The sequence below is a fragment of the Quercus suber genome, unplaced genomic scaffold (assembly GCF_002906115.3).
Source record: "Quercus suber isolate HL8 unplaced genomic scaffold, Cork oak 2.0 scaffold_34, whole genome shotgun sequence".
NCBI classification, from domain to species: domain Eukaryota; kingdom Viridiplantae; phylum Streptophyta; class Magnoliopsida; order Fagales; family Fagaceae; genus Quercus; species Quercus suber.
The window spans coordinates 2,072,879-2,092,778 of record NW_027069499.1 but is presented as its reverse complement, the minus strand read 5'-3'; the positions used below and the strand labels follow the sequence as shown (position 1 = coordinate 2,092,778).

Here is a 19,900-nt window from a genome sequence, read left to right as displayed (position 1 = left end):
AAACTGCATAAAATCCTGCAACAATGACAGCTGCTCCGATTACACTGCAACAGACTAACAAACTATTGAGTACTTTTGAGGGTGTTCTTGGCATTTTGCTCTTGCACCACAACATCCATGTATTAATAAGTTCAACATCCCTTTGATTCTTGAATATGTTCACCATATGATAAGTTCAACTACTTATTATTCATGTGTCTGGCTCTCCAAGAGAGGGGTGTTCTGGGAGGGTGACTGTAGCCTATCAACTTCTTGGGAATTACCCTTTTCCTCTTCTTTGGATTGTGCCCATAAAACTGCATAAAATCCAGCAACGATGACAGCTGCTCCGATTACACTGCAACAGACTAACAAACTTGATTAGTATTGAGTACTTTTGAGGGTGTTCTTGGAATTTTGCTCTAGCACCACAACATCCATGTATTAATATTTCATACAGCTATTCTACCCAACAAGCTGTGAAATGCACTTCTATTAAATGATTTTCTTTCCCATTTAGCTTAGAACTTAGAAGCATGTTTTGCAGAAATGAAAGACAAAAGGCACTGATAATATCCTTCTTGTTTTTTGTCTTCCATGTGGTATCCAACAACACAACAGGACAAGGGTGCAGTATGCACACTAATTGATACAGCACAATTTACATTTAAACTTGCTTAATTAGGCTAGATAAGTAGCATACTCAATTGGTAATATTGGCAGCACAACAAAACATATTGGCAATAGAAAGCATTACCTTCCAATATGGAGTGTGTCGCCAAGGAAGATGACACCCATAAAAGCAGCAATAGCGATACTCAAGGGCTTGAACATGGTGACAAACAAAGGCCCTTTCTTATGTATGCACCACGTCACTACACTAAATGTCACCACACTTCCAAAAACAGCCTACACAAAATGAAAAAACTGCTAAATAAGATGTTCTAGTAAACAGGGTGCCATGCAGAGACAATCTCAAAAGATCATTACAATTTCCTATGTGCTTACTGAATAGACGATGGAGACCAGCTCAATACCAGGGCTTAATTTCCACTTATTTGGATCTCTTTCTGCAATTAAAGAAACCATTGCACATTGGATTGTCCCAAAGAAGCTATAGAAGGAGACTATGGTCATCTCTGAAGGGTAACCTTTTAGAATTGCTGCCTTCAAATTAAGTACTCAGAATTAAAATCAGTTCCAGTTACAAAGATTATAAATGAAAAAAGAGAAGTATAGCTCCAAAGTGTTCTTTTTATTGGAGATATTACCTGAGCAGTAGTCCACACTGAAAGAGACAAAGAAGCAGTTGCAAGGAAAAAACCTCCAATGATCCAATTATTTGTTGTTGCAAACATAGTGGATGGAAATGGTTGTGACCGATGAGAGTTATTAGAGACTTGAATTGGTGTAGCGCCAAGTCGCGGGCCCTTGTAAAAGATAATAATCAATGCTCCTGAGATTGATACCAAGGTGCCCAAGATCTTGATCTGGCTTCTTGAGCTTCTCAAATCGACCTTTTCAAACCTTAATTATCATTCAAAAACAAACAAACACACAATAAATTACACACAAAAATTCTTAAGTTGTAACTTAACTTGTAAGCCCTTTTATTCCCATAAGAAAGACCCTTCACCATATGAGTCTCTCAGATTTAGTAAACTGGAAATCTTATCTCAACTATGTAACTCATTCAGTATGTTCATTCAAATCTTTCAGTTTCTGATGTTAGATCCAAGTCATAAATTTTGCTATTGTGACTAGATGGTTTATCATAAATTCTTCTTATATTGTGCCTCTAGCCCTTAATTTCTTGAAGGGCAAGCACTTTCCAGTTTCCTCTTTCTCTACTACAGTGAATAAAACAATAAGGAGAAGAAAAAAACCTGCAGATTACAGCAAACAAGAAAGTGAATGCTGGGACTGAATTTCCAATAGCAGATGCAAGTGTAGGAGAGCTGTAGCTTACGCCAACGAATACACAATTCTGCATTACTGTTATCCTGCAAAACCCAAAAGAGGTAACAGATTCTCCTTAAACTAAAAAAACCAATCAAACCCAGTTCTTAATTCATCAAGTGGAGCTCTTATAAAGTAAATTACATACCCAGCAAGGCTAAGAAGGAAGAATTTACAGAGGAGAGAAATGGTCAGCGGAGGCCTCCTGTTCCTGAAAACAAAAGGAAAAAACTTAACTTTAGTGTCAATGAAACATAGAAAGAAAGAAAGTCTGAGGCTATGTTACTGAGTAATGAACAAGGAGATGATGACCTGTTGATGATAAAAGAAGAGGGAAAGAGGATGACAGTGGCAAGAGCGTTTGAGTAGACAACAAAGACATAATTGCTCATCCCTCTGGACATGGCTGCTTTGCTGAGTGTGGTCAAACCCACATCCAGGCACTCAATCATCACCATGGCTGCAAATGGGAGCAATCCCACCAAACAAGATCTAATCCCCATCTCTCACTCTGTTTCTGTCAGTTCATCTCCAAAGTCCAAATGCTGGGTGTTTTTTTTTTTTCGGATTCCCTTTAGTTCCATTTGTGAGTTCCATTTGTGGATGGCAGAAGTTCCAGCATAGGACAAATATTTTATTTATTTTTAATAATCACCCGCAATAACAACAATATAGGAAAAAATAAATGGATTTATATATGTTAATCAGTTTCGTATTGGAATTTATTTTACACACCGACAATTGGTTGGTACTAGGATAAAATAAATGTTTGTATAAAATAAAATGTTTTTTTTAGACATTTGAAAAGGAGGGAGCATGTTTAGCATTTATTAAATGACATTGAAATTCGTGCATTAAGTTCAACAAGCACATGTTTTTTAAAAAAAAAAAAAGGTTCAACTAGCACTACTTTTTTTTTTTTTTTTTCTAATTATAAACTTTGATGATTATTGATTAGGATAGTCATTAATAAGTATTTATTATAAATGTGTTTTTATATTATGAAATTATCTGCTTAAGAAAAATAATTTGACAGTATTCCAATGAAGAGTGTAATTATGTGAAATGCTATAGAGAATTTCTATAGAATTTAAATTCAACTAAAAAATATATATTAAAATAGTGAAGTCTAAAATTGTAAGACCTTAAAATTTAGGGAAGAATTACATCCATAATATTTTCACAAAAAATCTAAAGTAATAAATTTCTACAGTTTTAATTTGAACCCATCTTTAAAATTATTTTTTTGTCCATTAGGAACAGATAGTAACAACATGTCACTTATAATTTATTGTGAAAATATTTTAGATATAGCATTTCTCTAAAATAAAATGTCATTATATTACAAGATTAACAAAAAACCAAATTCTTTGATTTTATATATATTATAAGTTATAGATAAAAGAGGAGTTAGTGCCTAATTGAAGAATTACTTTTTTTTTTTTTTGGATAATTCTAGATAATCTATATTATATATATATATATAGCCAAGACTCAGAGAAAATTTAATTATATTATAATTAGATTTTCAATTTTGTGCCACGTATCCCATTTAATTTTTAATTTTGTGCCAAGTGAATTATTTTTTTTTTGAGGAAGTGTGTCAAGTGAATTATTGATTGTAAAAATTAAGAGTCAAAATCTAATTAGATTCTAAATTGGATTTCAATTGGAGTCCAATTTTTTGCTACGTGTCCATCTAAGTTTTTAATTTTTGTGGCAAATGAATTATTGGGTACAAAAATCAAAAAGTCTAAAAACAATTAAATTCTAAATTTTATATATATATATATAATAGAAATCATTACATATTTTAGAAAATATATGGTTTTAAAAAAGTGTAAGCTAATACCATGTATAATTTAAACATCTTCTAAGAAATTGCATAATTTGAACCATGTAATTGTAATTGTTTTTAATTGTACCTATGCATATACATGGAACTATACACTAGTATTATTAAAAGGGGAGAGGCCTAAGCCCCAAAGAAGGCGGAACATCTCGAAAAATCAACTCATTAACTTCTTTATAAAACGCTCAATATTAATGGAAGAGATAATTTGGGTTCCTTAAGTTTGAGAAATAGCTGCCTAATAGGCCAAAAGATAAGCAAGCTCATTAGTAGATTTGTAACAAAACTAAAATTTCAAAGCAAAGAGGTGAGAAATTAAACTACGAATATTAGAGATTATGGGGTTGATTTCCCATGGAGGCTTCGAGTTTAAGCAAATAATTGAGTCAATAACAACCTTAGCATCTCTCTTAGAGCATTAGCGTCAGAAAATGCTATTCTACTCTATTTTACCATCTCAAAAAACCACTTTTATCACTTATACCATACCATTTTACAATACCTTCAACATCCAAAAACTCTATTTTTATTAAATATTATTTTTTAATCTTTCTTTATTATTTCTTTCCAACTGCTACATTTTTTCAGACTTGGCTGGAATTTCATCCTTTCTTTCACTCTCTCCCATGCTCTCTGTCACTTTCTCTCTGCCCTCCATTTCCCTTTCTCTATGCCTGACTGCCTCTTGAGTTTGTGGGTCTCTCTAGTGTTGGGTGTGCCTGGGCTGTAGTGGTTTTTCGTGGATCGTGGGTCTCTGCGGTGGGAAGGCCGATGACTACACGGACTCTATACCAACAGGAATTTCTGCATCTCTATTCACATCTTCCTCGTGGATCATGGGTTGATTTCGGTGTGGCTGGACTGGGCTACGGTAACTGGGCTATAGTGGGTTTATGATTTGATATCGGTGAGTTTTAATTTTGTTGGGTTTTGATTGATTTTGGTGGGATTTGATTTTTGTGGTTAGGTTCATGGGTTGATCGGATTGGCTTTGGGTGCTGGTTGTGGATGGGTATGGGTTATGGTGTTGGTGGCGAATTGATTTTCGGTTGGGGTTCATGGTGATGGAAGGTAGGTGGGTGAGTGGGTTTTGGTTTATGGTGGGTATGGTTTGTGGGGTTGATTTTGGGTTAGGGTTTACGGTGGTGGCAAGTGGGTGGGTGAGTGGGTTTGGTTTATGGTGGTTGATGGTAGTTGGGATTGAGGTTGTGGTGGTGGTGGTGGCTGTGGCTGTGGCTGTGGTGACAGTGGGTGTGGGCAGTGATGCTTCAGGGATGAAGGATGGTGTGTGATGTTGATGCTGATGTTGGGAGAAGGATGGTGTTTGGGTCCGAAGAGAGGAGAGAGCAGATGAAGAAACAGAGAAGGAAGAGAGAGAAGATTTTGGGGAAAAAACATCATAAAATATTATTATTATTTTTACAATACTGCTACAGTACAATTCTAACTTTAGAATTGTACTGTAGCAGTATTGCAAGAAAATTTGCAATACTTGCCTTTAGAGTTTTCTGATGTAGACCAATTTGGGGGTGCAAATGCCAAATTCTCCTTACATTTGGCATTTGCATTCCCCAATGCTAATGCTCTTAACAATCACGAAGTTGTAACTTGTAACCAAGGTTGATGACCGTGAATATGGAAATTATAGCAACTTTGGCTTCAGTCCAAGTGAGTGAGGTAATTCCTTAGCAATGCAAATTGAGAGAATTTGGCCATTAGAGTCATGGACAATTGTGGAGAGGTACGAGCTACTTGGGTAATATAAGTGTCAAAGTTGAATTTAACCCAGCCTTTTGGGGGAGAGGACCATTGGGTGGATGCAGAGGCAAATTTGGACAGCCAAGCTTTATGAGCTAGAGTTGGATAGCCAAATTTGTTGGGTCTTAAAATCTTTATTTTAGGTTCCCCATATATGCTTTATTTATTTTGACATATCACATTTTTTTCTCAAAAAATGTTTTTATTTTGTGTGGAAAACTTACTTGTTTTCCAATATTTAGTTGCAATATAAAAGTTTATAATTAAAAAAAAAAAAAAAAAAAAGTAGTGCTAGTTGAACCTTTTTTTTTTTTTAAGAAACATGTGCTTGTTGAACTTAATGCACGAATTTCAATGTCATTTAATAAATGCTAAACATGCTCCCTCCTTTTCAAATGTCTAAAAAAAACATTTTATTTTATACAAACATTTATTTTATCCTAGTACCAACCAATTGTCGGTGTGTAAAATAAATTCCAATACGAAACTGATTAACATATATAAATCCATTTATTTTTTCCTATATTGTTGTTATTGCGGGTGATTATTAAAAATAAATAAAATATTTGTCCTATGCTGGAACTTCTGCCATCCACAAATGGAACTCACAAATGGAACTAAAGGGAATCCGAAAAAAAAAAAACACCCAGCATTTGGACTTTGGAGATGAACTGACAGAAACAGAGTGAGAGATGGGGATTAGATCTTGTTTGGTGGGATTGCTCCCATTTGCAGCCATGGTGATGATTGAGTGCCTGGATGTGGGTTTGACCACACTCAGCAAAGCAGCCATGTCCAGAGGGATGAGCAATTATGTCTTTGTTGTCTACTCAAACGCTCTTGCCACTGTCATCCTCTTTCCCTCTTCTTTTATCATCAACAGGTCATCATCTCCTTGTTCATTACTCAGTAACATAGCCTCAGACTTTCTTTCTTTCTATGTTTCATTGACACTAAAGTTAAGTTTTTTCCTTTTGTTTTCAGGAACAGGAGGCCTCCGCTGACCATTTCTCTCCTCTGTAAATTCTTCCTTCTTAGCCTTGCTGGGTATGTAATTTACTTTATAAGAGCTCCACTTGATGAATTAAGAACTGGGTTTGATTGGTTTTTTTAGTTTAAGGAGAATCTGTTACCTCTTTTGGGTTTTGCAGGATAACAGTAATGCAGAATTGTGTATTCGTTGGCGTAAGCTACAGCTCTCCTACACTTGCATCTGCTATTGGAAATTCAGTCCCAGCATTCACTTTCTTGTTTGCTGTAATCTGCAGGTTTTTTTCTTCTCCTTATTGTTTTATTCACTGTAGTAGAGAAAGAGGAAACTGGAAAGTGCTTGCCCTTCAAGAAATTAAGGGCTAGAGGCACAATATAAGAAGAATTTATGATAAACCATCTAGTCACAATAGCAAAATTTATGACTTGGATCTAACATCAGAAACTGAAAGATTTGAATGAACATACTGAATGAGTTACATAGTTGAGATAAGATTTCCAGTTTACTAAATCTGAGAGACTCATATGGTGAAGGGTCTTTCTTATGGGAATAAAAGGGCTTACAAGTTAAGTTACAACTTAAGAATTTTTGTGTGTAATTTATTGTGTGTTTGTTTGTTTTTGAATGATAATTAAGGTTTGAAAAGGTCGATTTGAGAAGCTCAAGAAGCCAGATCAAGATCTTGGGCACCTTGGTATCAATCTCAGGAGCATTGATTATTATCTTTTACAAGGGCCCGCGACTTGGCGCTACACCAATTCAAGTCTCTAATAACTCTCATCGGTCACAACCATTTCCATCCACTATGTTTGCAACAACAAATAATTGGATCATTGGAGGTTTTTTCCTTGCAACTGCTTCTTTGTCTCTTTCAGTGTGGACTACTGCTCAGGTAATATCTCCAATAAAAAGAACACTTTGGAGCTATACTTCTCTTTTTTCATTTATAATCTTTGTAACTGGAACTGATTTTAATTCTGAGTACTTAATTTGAAGGCAGCAATTCTAAAAGGTTACCCTTCAGAGATGACCATAGTCTCCTTCTATAGCTTCTTTGGGACAATCCAATGTGCAATGGTTTCTTTAATTGCAGAAAGAGATCCAAATAAGTGGAAATTAAGCCCTGGTATTGAGCTGGTCTCCATCGTCTATTCAGTAAGCACATAGGAAATTGTAATGATCTTTTGAGATTGTCTCTGCATGGCACCCTGTTTACTAGAACATCTTATTTAGCAGTTTTTTCATTTTGTGTAGGCTGTTTTTGGAAGTGTGGTGACATTTAGTGTAGTGACGTGGTGCATACATAAGAAAGGGCCTTTGTTTGTCACCATGTTCAAGCCCTTGAGTATCGCTATTGCTGCTTTTATGGGTGTCATCTTCCTTGGCGACACACTCCATATTGGAAGGTAATGCTTTCTATTGCCAATATGTTTTGTTGTGCTGCCAATATTACCAATTGAGTATGCTACTTATCTAGCCTAATTAAGCAAGTTTAAATGTAAATTGTGCTGTATCAATTAGTGTGCATACTGCACCCTTGTCCTGTTGTGTTGTTGGATACCACATGGAAGACAAAAAACAAGAAGGATATTATCAGTGCCTTTTGTCTTTCATTTCTGCAAAACATGCTTCTAAGTTCTAAGCTAAATGGGAAAGAAAATCATTTAATAGAAGTGCATTTCACAGCTTGTTGGGTAGAATAGCTGTATGAAATATTAATACATGGATGTTGTGGTGCTAGAGCAAAATTCCAAGAACACCCTCAAAAGTACTCAATACTAATCAAGTTTGTTAGTCTGTTGCAGTGTAATCGGAGCAGCTGTCATCGTTGCTGGATTTTATGCAGTTTTATGGGCACAATCCAAAGAAGAGGAAAAGGGTAATTCCCAAGAAGTTGATAGGCTACAGTCACCCTCCCAGAACACCCCTCTCTTGGAGAGCCAGACACATGAATAATAAGTAGTTGAACTTATCATATGGTGAACATATTCAAGAATCAAAGGGATGTTGAACTTATTAATACATGGATGTTGTGGTGCAAGAGCAAAATGCCAAGAACACCCTCAAAAGTACTCAATAGTTTGTTAGTCTGTTGCAGTGTAATCGGAGCAGCTGTCATTGTTGCAGGATTTTATGCAGTTTTATGGGCACAATCCAAAGAAGAGGAAAAGGTAATTCCCAAGAAGTTGATAGGCTACAGTCACCCTCCCAGAACACAGCTCTCTTGGAGAGCCAGACGCATGAATAGTAAGTAGTTGAACTTATCATATGGTGAACATATTCAAGAATCAAAGGGAATGCAGATGTAATTATATGATACTAGGCTTTCACCTCACATTTATATCTATATTTATATATATCTAAAAGTTGAAACATAGCATTTATTGTTATTATGCTCCAGTTGAGCCACATAAGTGTTCATGTCATTGTCTTTTTTCTTTCCAATTTTTCTATAATTGTTTTTAACATTTTTTTAAAAAAAAATAATACTAGAGGTACAAACTATTTTACAAAAGATTTTATAAACTACTGATATGTTTAGTGATTATTGACAAATAAAAAAGTGATATTAACGGCAAATTTAAATGAAAACCAACAAGAGGCTAGCCACATTAACATTTTGTGAAAAAATTGTATAATAGTTTAAGGTTGTAACATTATTTTTTTTTTTTTTTATAAATATTTACACTCCCCCAACCTTTCTCTCTCCCTTACCTTTTCATTTCTGCGCTACTCCAACCCTTTACATTAATAACATTTTTCCTCTTTTCCTTCATTTTCTTTTATTTTTGTCTCTTCTTATTCACATCCACTTACAATAAATTTGTTACTATTTCTTCTATTTTATGCATAGTTTTTCCTTACAAAAAAAAAATGGTTCTCTCTCTCTCTCTCTTTATTTTTTTTTCTTGCATCTATGCTTTAGGTTGATAATTTTTTATATTCTTTAAAACTCTACTTTGAGTTAATGCGATTTAGTTTTGTTTTTTAAATTGTTGTTATTTTTTTTTCTCTCTTTGATTGTTAAATGTTATCCTATTGCGTTATTAAAAATTAAATATAACATAAAAAAATATGATATTTTTCTATTACATAATATGATTTAGATAATTTGATATTTATTATAATTTAGTATTTATTCTATTACATAGCATGATTTTTTATAGTGCTCAATTTAGATGTTAAACTATGAGATTTTACTAATTTATTTTTATTTTTTAATTATTTGTGGTGGACAAAGTACTTTTAATAGTTGTATTAGAAATACTTTATAATGCCATTTATTTAGAGAAAAGTAAAGCTTAGCCAAACGAAAATAATTGGATGGGTAACAAATTTTAGCTTTTGCAATTTTATTATTATTATTATTATTATTATTATTAGTATTATTATTATTATTATTATTATTTTATAATAATGCATATATAGAAATTTAATTTTTAGATTTTGCTAATAATTGCTTTTTTGATAATATGTTCTGGGTGGACGAAATATTATAAATAACTTTTATTAAAAAATGAATATTTTCGTTAACTTGCCTTATGAATTTTTGAGAAAAATTGTATTATTTTTATTCTAGTAAGACAAAATTTATATTTATGATTTATGATTGTTCCTATATTACATTCATGATTGTTCCTATAATAGATAAAAATATTATTACGAAATACATTACTCATTATTAAATTAGTTTAAATTGTAAAAAAAAAAAAATTAATAAAACCACCATAAAAATAATTATCTAATGCAACGCACAAGTTACTGGCTAGTTTTCGCTTACAATTTAAATAGAAACCAGTACTTGTCAAGCATGGAGAGTTGGGCTCATTGTTTGGGAATAATACTTAACAAATAGAAACTTAACTTTTTTAACCTTGTGTCGATATTAAAACCAAAAACAGAATAGAAAATCAATTTTTTCTCCTGAATGAAAAATTAATTACATATGCAATAAGAATATATGATTGTCTAAACAGATTTAACCCACTAAACCAAAATTTTTTCCTAAATTTAAATGCTACAATCACAATGTGAACTGTAGGGACGAATGGCCTTGATATAGATATTAGGTCGTGCTCGAGGACGTCAAAACTGGGCAACAGGCAATCGTGCTGGGAAGGATAATTTGACTCTAATAGAAATACTATATATATATAGTGAAATTAGACCACTATATAAATTTAAATTTTAATCATTCAATTTTAATAATAATAAAATAAATATTTTTATTTCAAAATAGTATTATAAATATTATAGAAAATTCCTACTATTTATAAATACAGTCATAATTGATGTATAAATAATATGACTCTAAAATGCTTTCTTTTTTTTTTTTTTTTTTTGGTTTGCAAACTTGGCATTGTTTCGTGTCATGTCAACCTCAAATTTTTTTTAAAAATAATAATAATAATAATATTATTGGTATGGCAATGGCATCCATCATGGTCGGGGCAGACAGAAGTTGTGAGCTTCAGGATTTCAGAGGTTCACTTAGATCCAAACCCCTGTTGGGCATAAATATTAAATAGCTCGCATTCACATTGATTTTTTTTTTCTTTTTTTTTTCCCAATTTACAAATTTGATTGTTACTTGGATCTTTTTTAATATAAATTATTATTTAATAATTGATATTCTTTTTCATTCTTAACCAGCTCAACTCAGATGAAGCTGTGAGCACAACGATCAGTTTGAAAGCTTTTACTTCGAAAGTTGCTTTGACAACAATTGTCACAAAAGCCATAAAAAAATTAAATATTTGTGAATTCATTAAAATTAATCTTAATCCTTTAAATTTCCTAACTTCTTTGTATATGTGTGTGTATGTGGGGAACTATCACTGTAGTATGTATTCTATGTAATTAGAAAGATTACTAATATAATAAATATGTTTATTTTGTTATATTAATTATTTTAAGCATAAAGAAATTTTAATATCATTTTTATAAGATTTATATGAGAAACAATTGGTTTTTTTATGTGAGAAACAACTAATTTGAATATGGCATTTTTACTCAAATTTAGTTGTTTTTACAACAATTGAAACCACGTACAACAAAAATGAGAAAAAAATTTTAGTAACACACAATCAAAAAAAAAAAAATCTCAAAAAAAAAAAAAGAGTGTAAAAAAAAAAAAATAATTGAAGGATATATGCATTTTTTAGTAGGCATGAAACATGTTTATCTATATTAGCTACTATATCATGCAATTTTCAATTTGTAAACTCATATATATGGTATGATCAAATCACTATACTACTCTTAGTGTATTTCTATTTTGTCTATATATAAAATAACTAAAGATTACAAATTCTTACAATGAAATTTATTGAAATATCTTTTTTATACATCAATAGTTGGAGGTGGAGATCTGAATCCTGAATGTTTTCATTGGAAATTGAGGTGCCAATCAATTAAGTTACAAGGTTTTTTGTAAAACTTATTGAAATATTGGAGAAAACTAATAATAAGTTGCATCGCACATCGTGTGAGACCTCAACTAGTTATAAACAATACTAGTTTCAAACAAAGTGCAAATAAGTAGATAACTTAAGGATTTCACAAGAAGTTGCAGTAAACATGATACCAGAAATAAGTATGACAAAAAATTTTGTTCAAAAACATCAATTTTTTTAGGAGTTAGGTTATGTTGCTCCAATTTCTAGGCCCCATGGATTAGATCAAATAAGGTGTATAATTGCTGCAATATTATAAATCCGATCAAGGGTTCTGTAAATGGAAATTTTAAGCAACGAGCTCTTAGAAAAATGACAATACCGTCATATCCTCAAACTGCAGGAGAAATATATATATATATATATAAAACATTTTATTCCCTTTCCTTTCCCTAATCTAGATCAAGAATTGTGCAAAATTAAAATGAAATCAAATAATTCAACAATATGTTCAAGATCAAGGAATTGTTACCATTATTAATAAAGCATTGTGTGAAGGACCAAATGGAGAAGCAATCCTAGATTCCCACATCACCTAAAGAAGCACATAAAAATGTTTTATAAGGAGTGATCTTCCTTCAATGTGTAGAAGAGTAGAATATTAACGAAGAAGAGTAGAATATTAACGAAGATAAATAAAAATTTGAAAGAGATGAATAATAAAACACACAAACATGTCAGATATATGGCCACACAACGCACAAAGTAGCAATGATGGCAGAAGAAAAATCCAAAAAATCAACGCAAAATCAACGCACCCGAAGTTACCCCACAAAAAACAACCCAACCCTTGACCGAACACTTCACCGTAAGACCACCCCGATGTGCAACACTTTTTGCACAACTAACACTTAACCGATTCTGTCCGTAATATATATAACATCTGAATTGTCAGATTGAAAGATATAACTTACCATTGAAAGAACACAAAATTGAAGAAACTGCACAAGTTGTCAGATATATGGCCGAACACAAAATTGAAGAACCCACCCTCAGTGATCTAAAAATTATGAAAATTGAAACATACGGTAGTGTTTTCATTTTCTTCTTCACTATCATAGTTTTTTTTTTTTTTTTTTTTAAATAACAACTAATGTTTTGATTCTTTTGAATAGTAAGGAAGGAAAGTGGTTTTAGGTACATGACGGAAAAATGCTAGGGCCTAAAACCCCCATTTTCGACCTTTCAATAGAACATGCCACGTCAGAGACTAGACAATCAATCCTAGCCCCACACACAATCACTCCTTCTTAAAACTTAATTTCCTAAAATAAAATAAAAAACCAAACTTTCAGCTCCTAAATTGGAACCAAACCTCCAGCCACCCGACGCTGCCATCGTAGAAGGTACCAGAGTGTTAAAAAATTGCATGAGTCGTCGTTTTTCATGTTGTTCGCGAACCCCACCCTCCTCAAACCATCTTCCACCAGTGCAATCCCTTTTTTGTTGGTCATATTGATTCATTGGAATAGTGAAACTTTGTATATTCAATTGCTTTTGGTTGTTGCTTTAGTATTCTCACCAAAAAAAAAAAAAAAAATTGCTTTTGTTTGTTGCTAAATATGTTTTTAAGGCTTTGGAATTGCCAGTTCGGATCTTTTTTGATCTTTTGATTTTACAACATTATTTTTTGAACTTTTGCCGTTTGTCAGTCGATTGTTCTTTGTGGTATTGAGTTACAAGTTACAACATGAACTGTGTGAAGGGAGGAATGTATTCTCTTAAAAAAAAAAAAAAAAAATTTACCAATGAATTATTACCTTGTGGTATTTAGGACTATTAGTTTATAATAGAAAATGTAGAATTTACATAATTTTGTCTAAAAATGGCTCACATAAGTTTGTGTATAATTGTGTTAATATGCAAATTTGCTATAGTGATTGTGTAAATTTACACTGACACTATTCACTTTGTACATAGTTGTTTATTCTTTTTTTATGTATTTTAATGACAAAGGAAGAGAATGGATGGTAGTTGTTGTGTGTGAAAAAGAGAAATAATTTTAAAAATTAAGAAAATTGATATTTTAATATAATGTAATGTAAAATAAATAATTTGTTGTGAGATTTTAAAAAGTGATATGTGAAAAAAAAAAAAAAAGTAAGTTCTTATACTAAAATAAACAAAAAATTTTGCATGAAGTAACGTGAATGATAATTTGACTCTAATAGAAATACTATATAGTTAACAACAGTAAAATTAGAATATATATAAAATTTTAATTTAATCATTCAATTTTAATAATAATAATAAATATTTTTATTATCAAAATAGTATTATAAATATTATAGAAAATTCCTACTATTTATAAATACAGTCATAATTTGATGTATAAATAATATGACTCTAAAAATGCTTTCTTTTTTTTTTCTTTTTCTTTTTTTTGGTTTGCAAACTTGGCATTGTTGTCTGTGTCATTGTCAACCATCAAATTTTTTTTTTAAAATAATAATAATATTAATTGGTATGGCAATGGCATCTGCATCGATCGGCGGCGGACAGAAGTGTTGTGAGCTTCAGGATTTCAGAGGCTCAACTTAGATCCAAACCCCCGTTTGGGCATAAATATTAAATAGCTCGCATTCACATTGATTTTCTTTTTCCTTTTTTTTTTCCCAATTTACAAATTTGATTGTTACTTGGATCTTTTTTATTATTATATATTATTATTTAATAATTGATATTCTTTTTCCATTCTTAACCAGCTTCAACTCAGATGAAGCTGTGAGCACAACGATCAGATTGAAAGCTTTTTATGGCCTATTGAACAGGTTTGGGTTCTTGGTTTTATCTCTCTATTCCTTTGTTTTTCATTTTTTTCAAGATGATTGGATCATTTTTTGTTTAATAATTGATTTTTTAAGTTTTTTTTTTCTACGAGTTTCAGCTTAAAAACGGTTGTGATCAAAGTGGTGGAACTAATTTCTAAAGCACTTGTTTACCTACTGAACAGGTTTGGGTTCTCCTTTGTTTTTCAGTTTTTCAAATTTGATTGTTATTTGCCTTTTTGTTTTCTACAAGTTTCAACTTAAATTCGGCTCTTAATTTATTGAAGGTTTCAATTTTGGAAGCTTTTTATCACCTATTGAAAAGATTTGGGTTCTTGTATAGATTTGTTCTTATAGGGGCTAGCTTTTGGATATGCATAATTTGGGATTATTTAGATAGGTCAGATAAAGCATATCAGGTCTATTATATTTATCAATATGTAATTGTTAAAATTATTGGTTGAAATTGATTTTTTGATTTTTTTTTTTTTGGGCTGTCCATTCTCATTTGGTATTTGTTTTATGTGAGTTGAGTTTCTTAACTATTGCTCAATTCATGATATGTTTTAGCTACATAGTTACTCTTTTTTCTTTTTTCTTTTTTAATGGGTTTGATGCAGTCATTGAAGATAAATTTGTTACTACTTCAAAGTTCTTCTAAGGATCTGTGTGTGAAATTCAATTAAAGTAAAAATCATTTGTTTTTGAAGGTTTAGTTATATGTGTCCTTAGGTTAAAACGGTTTCAATATGGGTTTTAATTAACATGTTATGTCAATTTTGTATTCAAAGGCAAAACTGCAATAAATACTTATGCTTGAACTTTGTCCTTCATTGGCCACATGAAACTCCCAAGATGACTCTAGTGATAGAATTGATCTCCATACCAAAGAAAGAGTATGCTCAATTCCTAGCTCAACAAAAGGGAGTTGCTTCTTCCTTTGCTTCCACTTTAGCCCAATAAGGTAGTGCATCCTATTTTATTTTATGTCACACTTCTGATCCATGGGTCATTGGAGTCTAATAGAATAAGACGTGAGATATTTAAGATCTCCTAAAAAATCCTAGACTCAACTAAAGTTACAAAACTACCAAAATATCTTTAGTTCGTAGGGATTGCTGAAATTGCAATTTTGCTCCTAAATTCAAAATTGACCATAACTTACTAAATAAAATCCCATATTAAAAACTGTTTTAACCCAAAGACACAACTAGACATTTAACATCACATGAATTTTACTTCAACTAGCTAGACTTCAAGCATGGCCTCTCAAAATAAATCTTGAATATGTGAATTTGTAAAGTAGTAACATTTTAATGTTCCATGGCTGCATCAGATATTTTGGTTTGGAACTGCTATGTTGCCTATTTAATTTCTGGGTTGTTGTGAGGAGTGTGGGTGATTAGCTTTTGGGAATTTGTGGACTGAGTGTCAGCCATTGTTTTGGTTGCTATTTATTTTTGGTATTGCTTGTTGGTGTTGCATCTTATTCTCTTGTTTACTTTCTTTGTCTTAATTGGGTGCTTATTGGAATCCAAGGAAGGTATACAGCCCAATTTCTTATTCCCCTTTGATATGCTCTCTATTACTTTGATTTGTTTTAAGGGGAGTTATTATGTGCAATGGGCCCAGGCTGTTGAGGTTTTTCTTTTGATAGTAAGAAGTTTACTTATCTAAATGATGTTCTCCCTCCTAATATGGATCAGGAGTTGATTGTAGAAAAATATGGAATCCAAAATAAGTTGTAGCCAAGTATTTTTGCCCACTACCAAACTTGTGCGGGAACAAGCCTTTGAGCCAAATTCTGGTGTCAATTCTGAGTGTCGTTAATTTCTATCTTTTTCTTCTTCTACACAACCGCAAGTTAAGCCCATAAAGCCTATGAAAACCATAAAGCCTCACATAATTTCTCTATCAAATAGTCATAATTTCCTCTTTCAAGGGTAAGGGGGTATGACACCATGTGTTTTTTGCTTGGTTGTTTTTGAGCTCTTTGAAGATTTAAAAAAAGAGTTGCCTATTATCATTGTTAGGGCATATTCTGATTAGTATAAAACAGTGTTGTTAAAAGCGTGCTTAAGCACAAAGCGCAGAGCCCTTGGGGCTTTTTCCCTTTAAAGCGAAGCACCCTCACAAAAGCGCACTTAAAGCGCGCTTTTTTGAGCTTTTTAATTAAGCGCAAAGCGCACTTTTTTGACCATTTTGTAAAAAAAAAAATTAAAAATTAAAATCCTGATTTGATTTTTAGCCATTAGATCTAAATATGTTTGACAGAAGCCATTGATTTAATATATAAAAACTAATAGTGTGATGTGCTACTATACACCTAAGCCTATCTCTTTAAATATTTTTGAACTTTTAACTACAACCACACAAACAAACACTAACAAACACTAAATCAGACATTCACAAAGATAACATTACTTAACATTCTAGTACTTTTTAGCCTTTGCCTTCTTGGTTCTATACTTCTATTTTGATTCAACCAAGTTTTGTAATCATGGCCATCAAATTTCATGGTTGCATATATTTTGTAAAGCACAACAGAATTATATAAATGTTATATAAATTATATAAAATGTTTTATTGTAATTTATGCGATTAATTGATCACTTGATTGTTGTATTGATCATTAATAATTTTTTTTAATTTATTAAATTTCTTTTTTTAAATGTGTGCTTCACATCGATTAGGCACACACATCTGCATTGCACTTTGCTTGTATGTTTTCTTTTAAGTTTTTCAAGCTTCTTTGATATTTAAGGCCAATGATAGATGAGCTTTGTGCATCCAATGAAAACATAGTGTGAATGAGATGGAAAAAAGAGGAAGAAGAGATGGGTTTCATTCCTTTGCCAGTTGGGTTTCTTGTTATGCTTGTTAATTTAAAATAGTCAACGCTTGAGATTCTGACTAGAGTTTATGCCCCTGATGTTGAACTCTTAGTTTTTGTTAAAAATAGTTTATCAACAATTATCCTGATGGCACCCGTTAACATGACCATTTATTTTGAATGCCAAGAGTTTTGTAGTTTAATAGCATTGACTAGTCTCCTTTACGAGGAAAACCAGAGTTCAAATCTGCCTCCATACTTTTTCTACTTTTTGTTTATTATGGATGTTGTGTAAATTCTAAGAAAATTATGGATGTTGCGTATAACCATAGATATAAAATAAGTGTTAAAGAAACTATTTTCTCCTAGAATAAATTCTTTTTACTCTCTCACATTTACTTCTTGTTGGTGTCTTGTTTATCTCTTGGCATTACACTGCACTCTTATTGGTGGACTTGGTCTTCCTTTCTTTCTTTATTTTTTCTTTTTTCTTTTTCTTTTTGGTGAAGAAACTAAAGTGGACTTTGTGAGATTTTAATTTTACTATGTTTGGAGGAAAAAGTAATATTAAAGACTAATGTTTTTTTTTTGGTGGTGCCAGTGATGACACTCGCGGTTTCTTTGAAGCCTTTCATGAGCTTCTTACCTTTCTCCTTCCATTTCTGGCTGCCTTAATTGGTTTACACTTTCAAGCTTTGGGCAAATCACCACTCGACTTGCATTTTGCCATCATCTTGCTTCTCATCATGGCTATAATTGCCTATGGCATTGCATATCTGGAGAACAAACTACAGCCTCAAGACTCCAAGCACCGCTCAATATGCAGGCTCATATGCTTGCTTTGTGGAATCGTTGCATTTCAGCTAGCTCTCGCAATGCTCATTTCCCCCTATTGGTTATTCATGGTTGATTTATGGGCAATCCTAATTGTGGGGGTACTGCGTCATTCGTACCAACAAATCTACCACGCAGCTAATGTGGTACTAAAAGCAGTACCTAGCTTGTTTCAAAAGATTTATCAGTTCTTTTATCAGATATATGTGGCTCCTACAGATTTTCAAATCAATTTGGCAGCTTCTCAAGCATTTTCTTCAAAGGAACAAGGAGACAATCAGATGGCACAAATTGTTTAACCAAAAAAAATCCACTTATGCAGATTTCTTTTTCTAGAAAGTTGAATATATTTTTTGATTCTATCCTAAGGTTCATTGTATTATGGATAAAGTTTAGTTAAAAAATTAGTTGTAGCCTAACATTACTCAATAAAATGTTCTTTACACTCTTAATACGTATGTCAAATTTTGTATCAATTGGATATTATTTGTTATATGATCTATAAGTTTATATTTTACGCATAATTTTAAACTACAAAAACTTGCAATTTAAACAATTTATTGATGATATAGTTATTAATATTTAATCTTCTAGAAATTTTGCAAGTATGGAAGATATAAGAAAAATATGTAATCCAATAGTGGGTTTGTCAGAAATCAACTCTAGTAAAAAGATATTAAGTAAAGTTGTAGCCTTATGTAGCTAAACTTTGTCCTTATATTAGTTTTAACGTTTTATGGAAAGCAAGTTTCTTTCTTTTTTTTCTTTTTCTTTTTTTTTTTAAGTAATATTTTTTGGTTATAACTAGACATGACTAAATGGGTTGAAAATTGCAGACGCAATCTAAATTCGATTCTTTTTACCCCACCTAAACCTGTAATTTTTTTTTTTTAATCTCTCTCTCAATACTAACTTCCCACGTATATTTTAGTGTATTATTTCTTCTCTCTTGTGAAAATTGAACTAGAACGCAACTGCACTCACATCCAAAATAATTCACTCAGCATATTTTGTTTGGAAAGCAAACAAATATGCTATACATTCTTGCAAGTGTGCAAAAATAACACCACTGAGAAGATGACTGACAATAATAATAACCATTTTAGATACTTCTAGGAATTAGAAATGGTAGCCTTTTTATAACCTGTAACAAAATCTCACCCTAGAGTCTCCTCCTGGAGACCCAGATTCCATGGTGAATCTCATATGCTCCATATAGCAATTGGCTTTACATGTGCAGCATCCTTTACAATTCCTTTCTCACAAACAATAAAGTAGCCCCCCAAAACAAAATGTTAATGTTATTGAAAGCAAAGGTTTCTCTAGGCATTTTAATTTGTTGGATTTCTAGAACCAAAAGAGTTTCTTCATATAGTCACACATCTATCAATGTCTTCAATGTGCAAAAAATTCAAATGTTCTACTAATATCTTATCATATGAGGACCGTATATGGACTTGCATGGGGTTG

At 32.0% G+C, this 19,900-nt stretch overlaps 3 protein-coding genes across 3 annotated transcripts; 2 read left to right on the top strand and 1 right to left on the bottom strand.

Moving 5' to 3' along the window:
* Positions 1-120: 120 nt before the first annotated feature.
* Positions 121-2,559, bottom strand: LOC136066396 (WAT1-related protein At3g28050-like). Its single transcript, XM_065770674.1, has 7 exons — positions 2,251-2,559; positions 2,087-2,149; positions 1,866-1,982; positions 1,251-1,506; positions 988-1,146; positions 737-888; positions 121-337 (listed from the first exon to the last, which is right to left on the bottom strand). Exons 1-7 carry the CDS (start codon positions 2,439-2,441, stop codon positions 187-189), a joined length of 1,089 nt encoding a protein of 362 aa, XP_065626746.1. The 5' UTR covers positions 2,442-2,559; the 3' UTR covers positions 121-186.
* A 3,563-nt stretch (positions 2,560-6,122) lies between these two features.
* LOC112031651 (WAT1-related protein At3g28050) lies at positions 6,123-8,929 on the top strand. The gene is made up of 7 exons (XM_024064358.2): positions 6,123-6,431; positions 6,533-6,595; positions 6,700-6,816; positions 7,176-7,431; positions 7,536-7,694; positions 7,794-7,945; positions 8,345-8,929. Exons 1-7 carry the CDS (start codon positions 6,241-6,243, stop codon positions 8,493-8,495), a joined length of 1,089 nt encoding a protein of 362 aa, XP_023920126.2. The 5' UTR covers positions 6,123-6,240; the 3' UTR covers positions 8,496-8,929.
* Positions 8,930-14,470: 5,541 nt separating this feature from the next.
* On the top strand, positions 14,471-18,873 carry LOC136066421 (uncharacterized). Its single transcript, XM_065770709.1, has 4 exons — positions 14,471-14,504; positions 14,701-14,766; positions 14,883-14,948; positions 18,198-18,873. The coding sequence occupies exon 4, from the start codon at positions 18,343-18,345 to the stop codon at positions 18,727-18,729; it is 387 nt and encodes a 128-aa protein (XP_065626781.1). The 5' UTR covers positions 14,471-14,504; positions 14,701-14,766; positions 14,883-14,948; positions 18,198-18,342; the 3' UTR covers positions 18,730-18,873.
* Positions 18,874-19,900: the final 1,027 nt, after the last annotated feature.

Coding starts and splice junctions, on each gene's coding strand:
- LOC136066396 (XM_065770674.1), bottom strand. CDS start 2,441: ATGGGGATTAGATCTTGTTTGGTGGGATTGCTCCCATTTGCAGCCATG. Junction 1,147..1,250: donor CAGTGTGGACTACTGCTCAG/GTAATATCTCCA, acceptor CTTAATTTGAAG/GCAGCAATTCTAAAAGGTTA. Junction 889..987: donor TGGTCTCCATCGTCTATTCA/GTAAGCACATAG, acceptor CATTTTGTGTAG/GCTGTTTTTGGAAGTGTGGT.
- LOC112031651 (XM_024064358.2), top strand. CDS start 6,241: ATGGGGATTAGATCTTGTTTGGTGGGATTGCTCCCATTTGCAGCCATG. Junction 6,432..6,532: donor TCTTCTTTTATCATCAACAG/GTCATCATCTCC, acceptor TTTTGTTTTCAG/GAACAGGAGGCCTCCGCTGA. Junction 7,695..7,793: donor TGGTCTCCATCGTCTATTCA/GTAAGCACATAG, acceptor CATTTTGTGTAG/GCTGTTTTTGGAAGTGTGGT.
- LOC136066421 (XM_065770709.1), top strand. CDS start 18,343: ATGGCTATAATTGCCTATGGCATTGCATATCTGGAGAACAAACTACAG.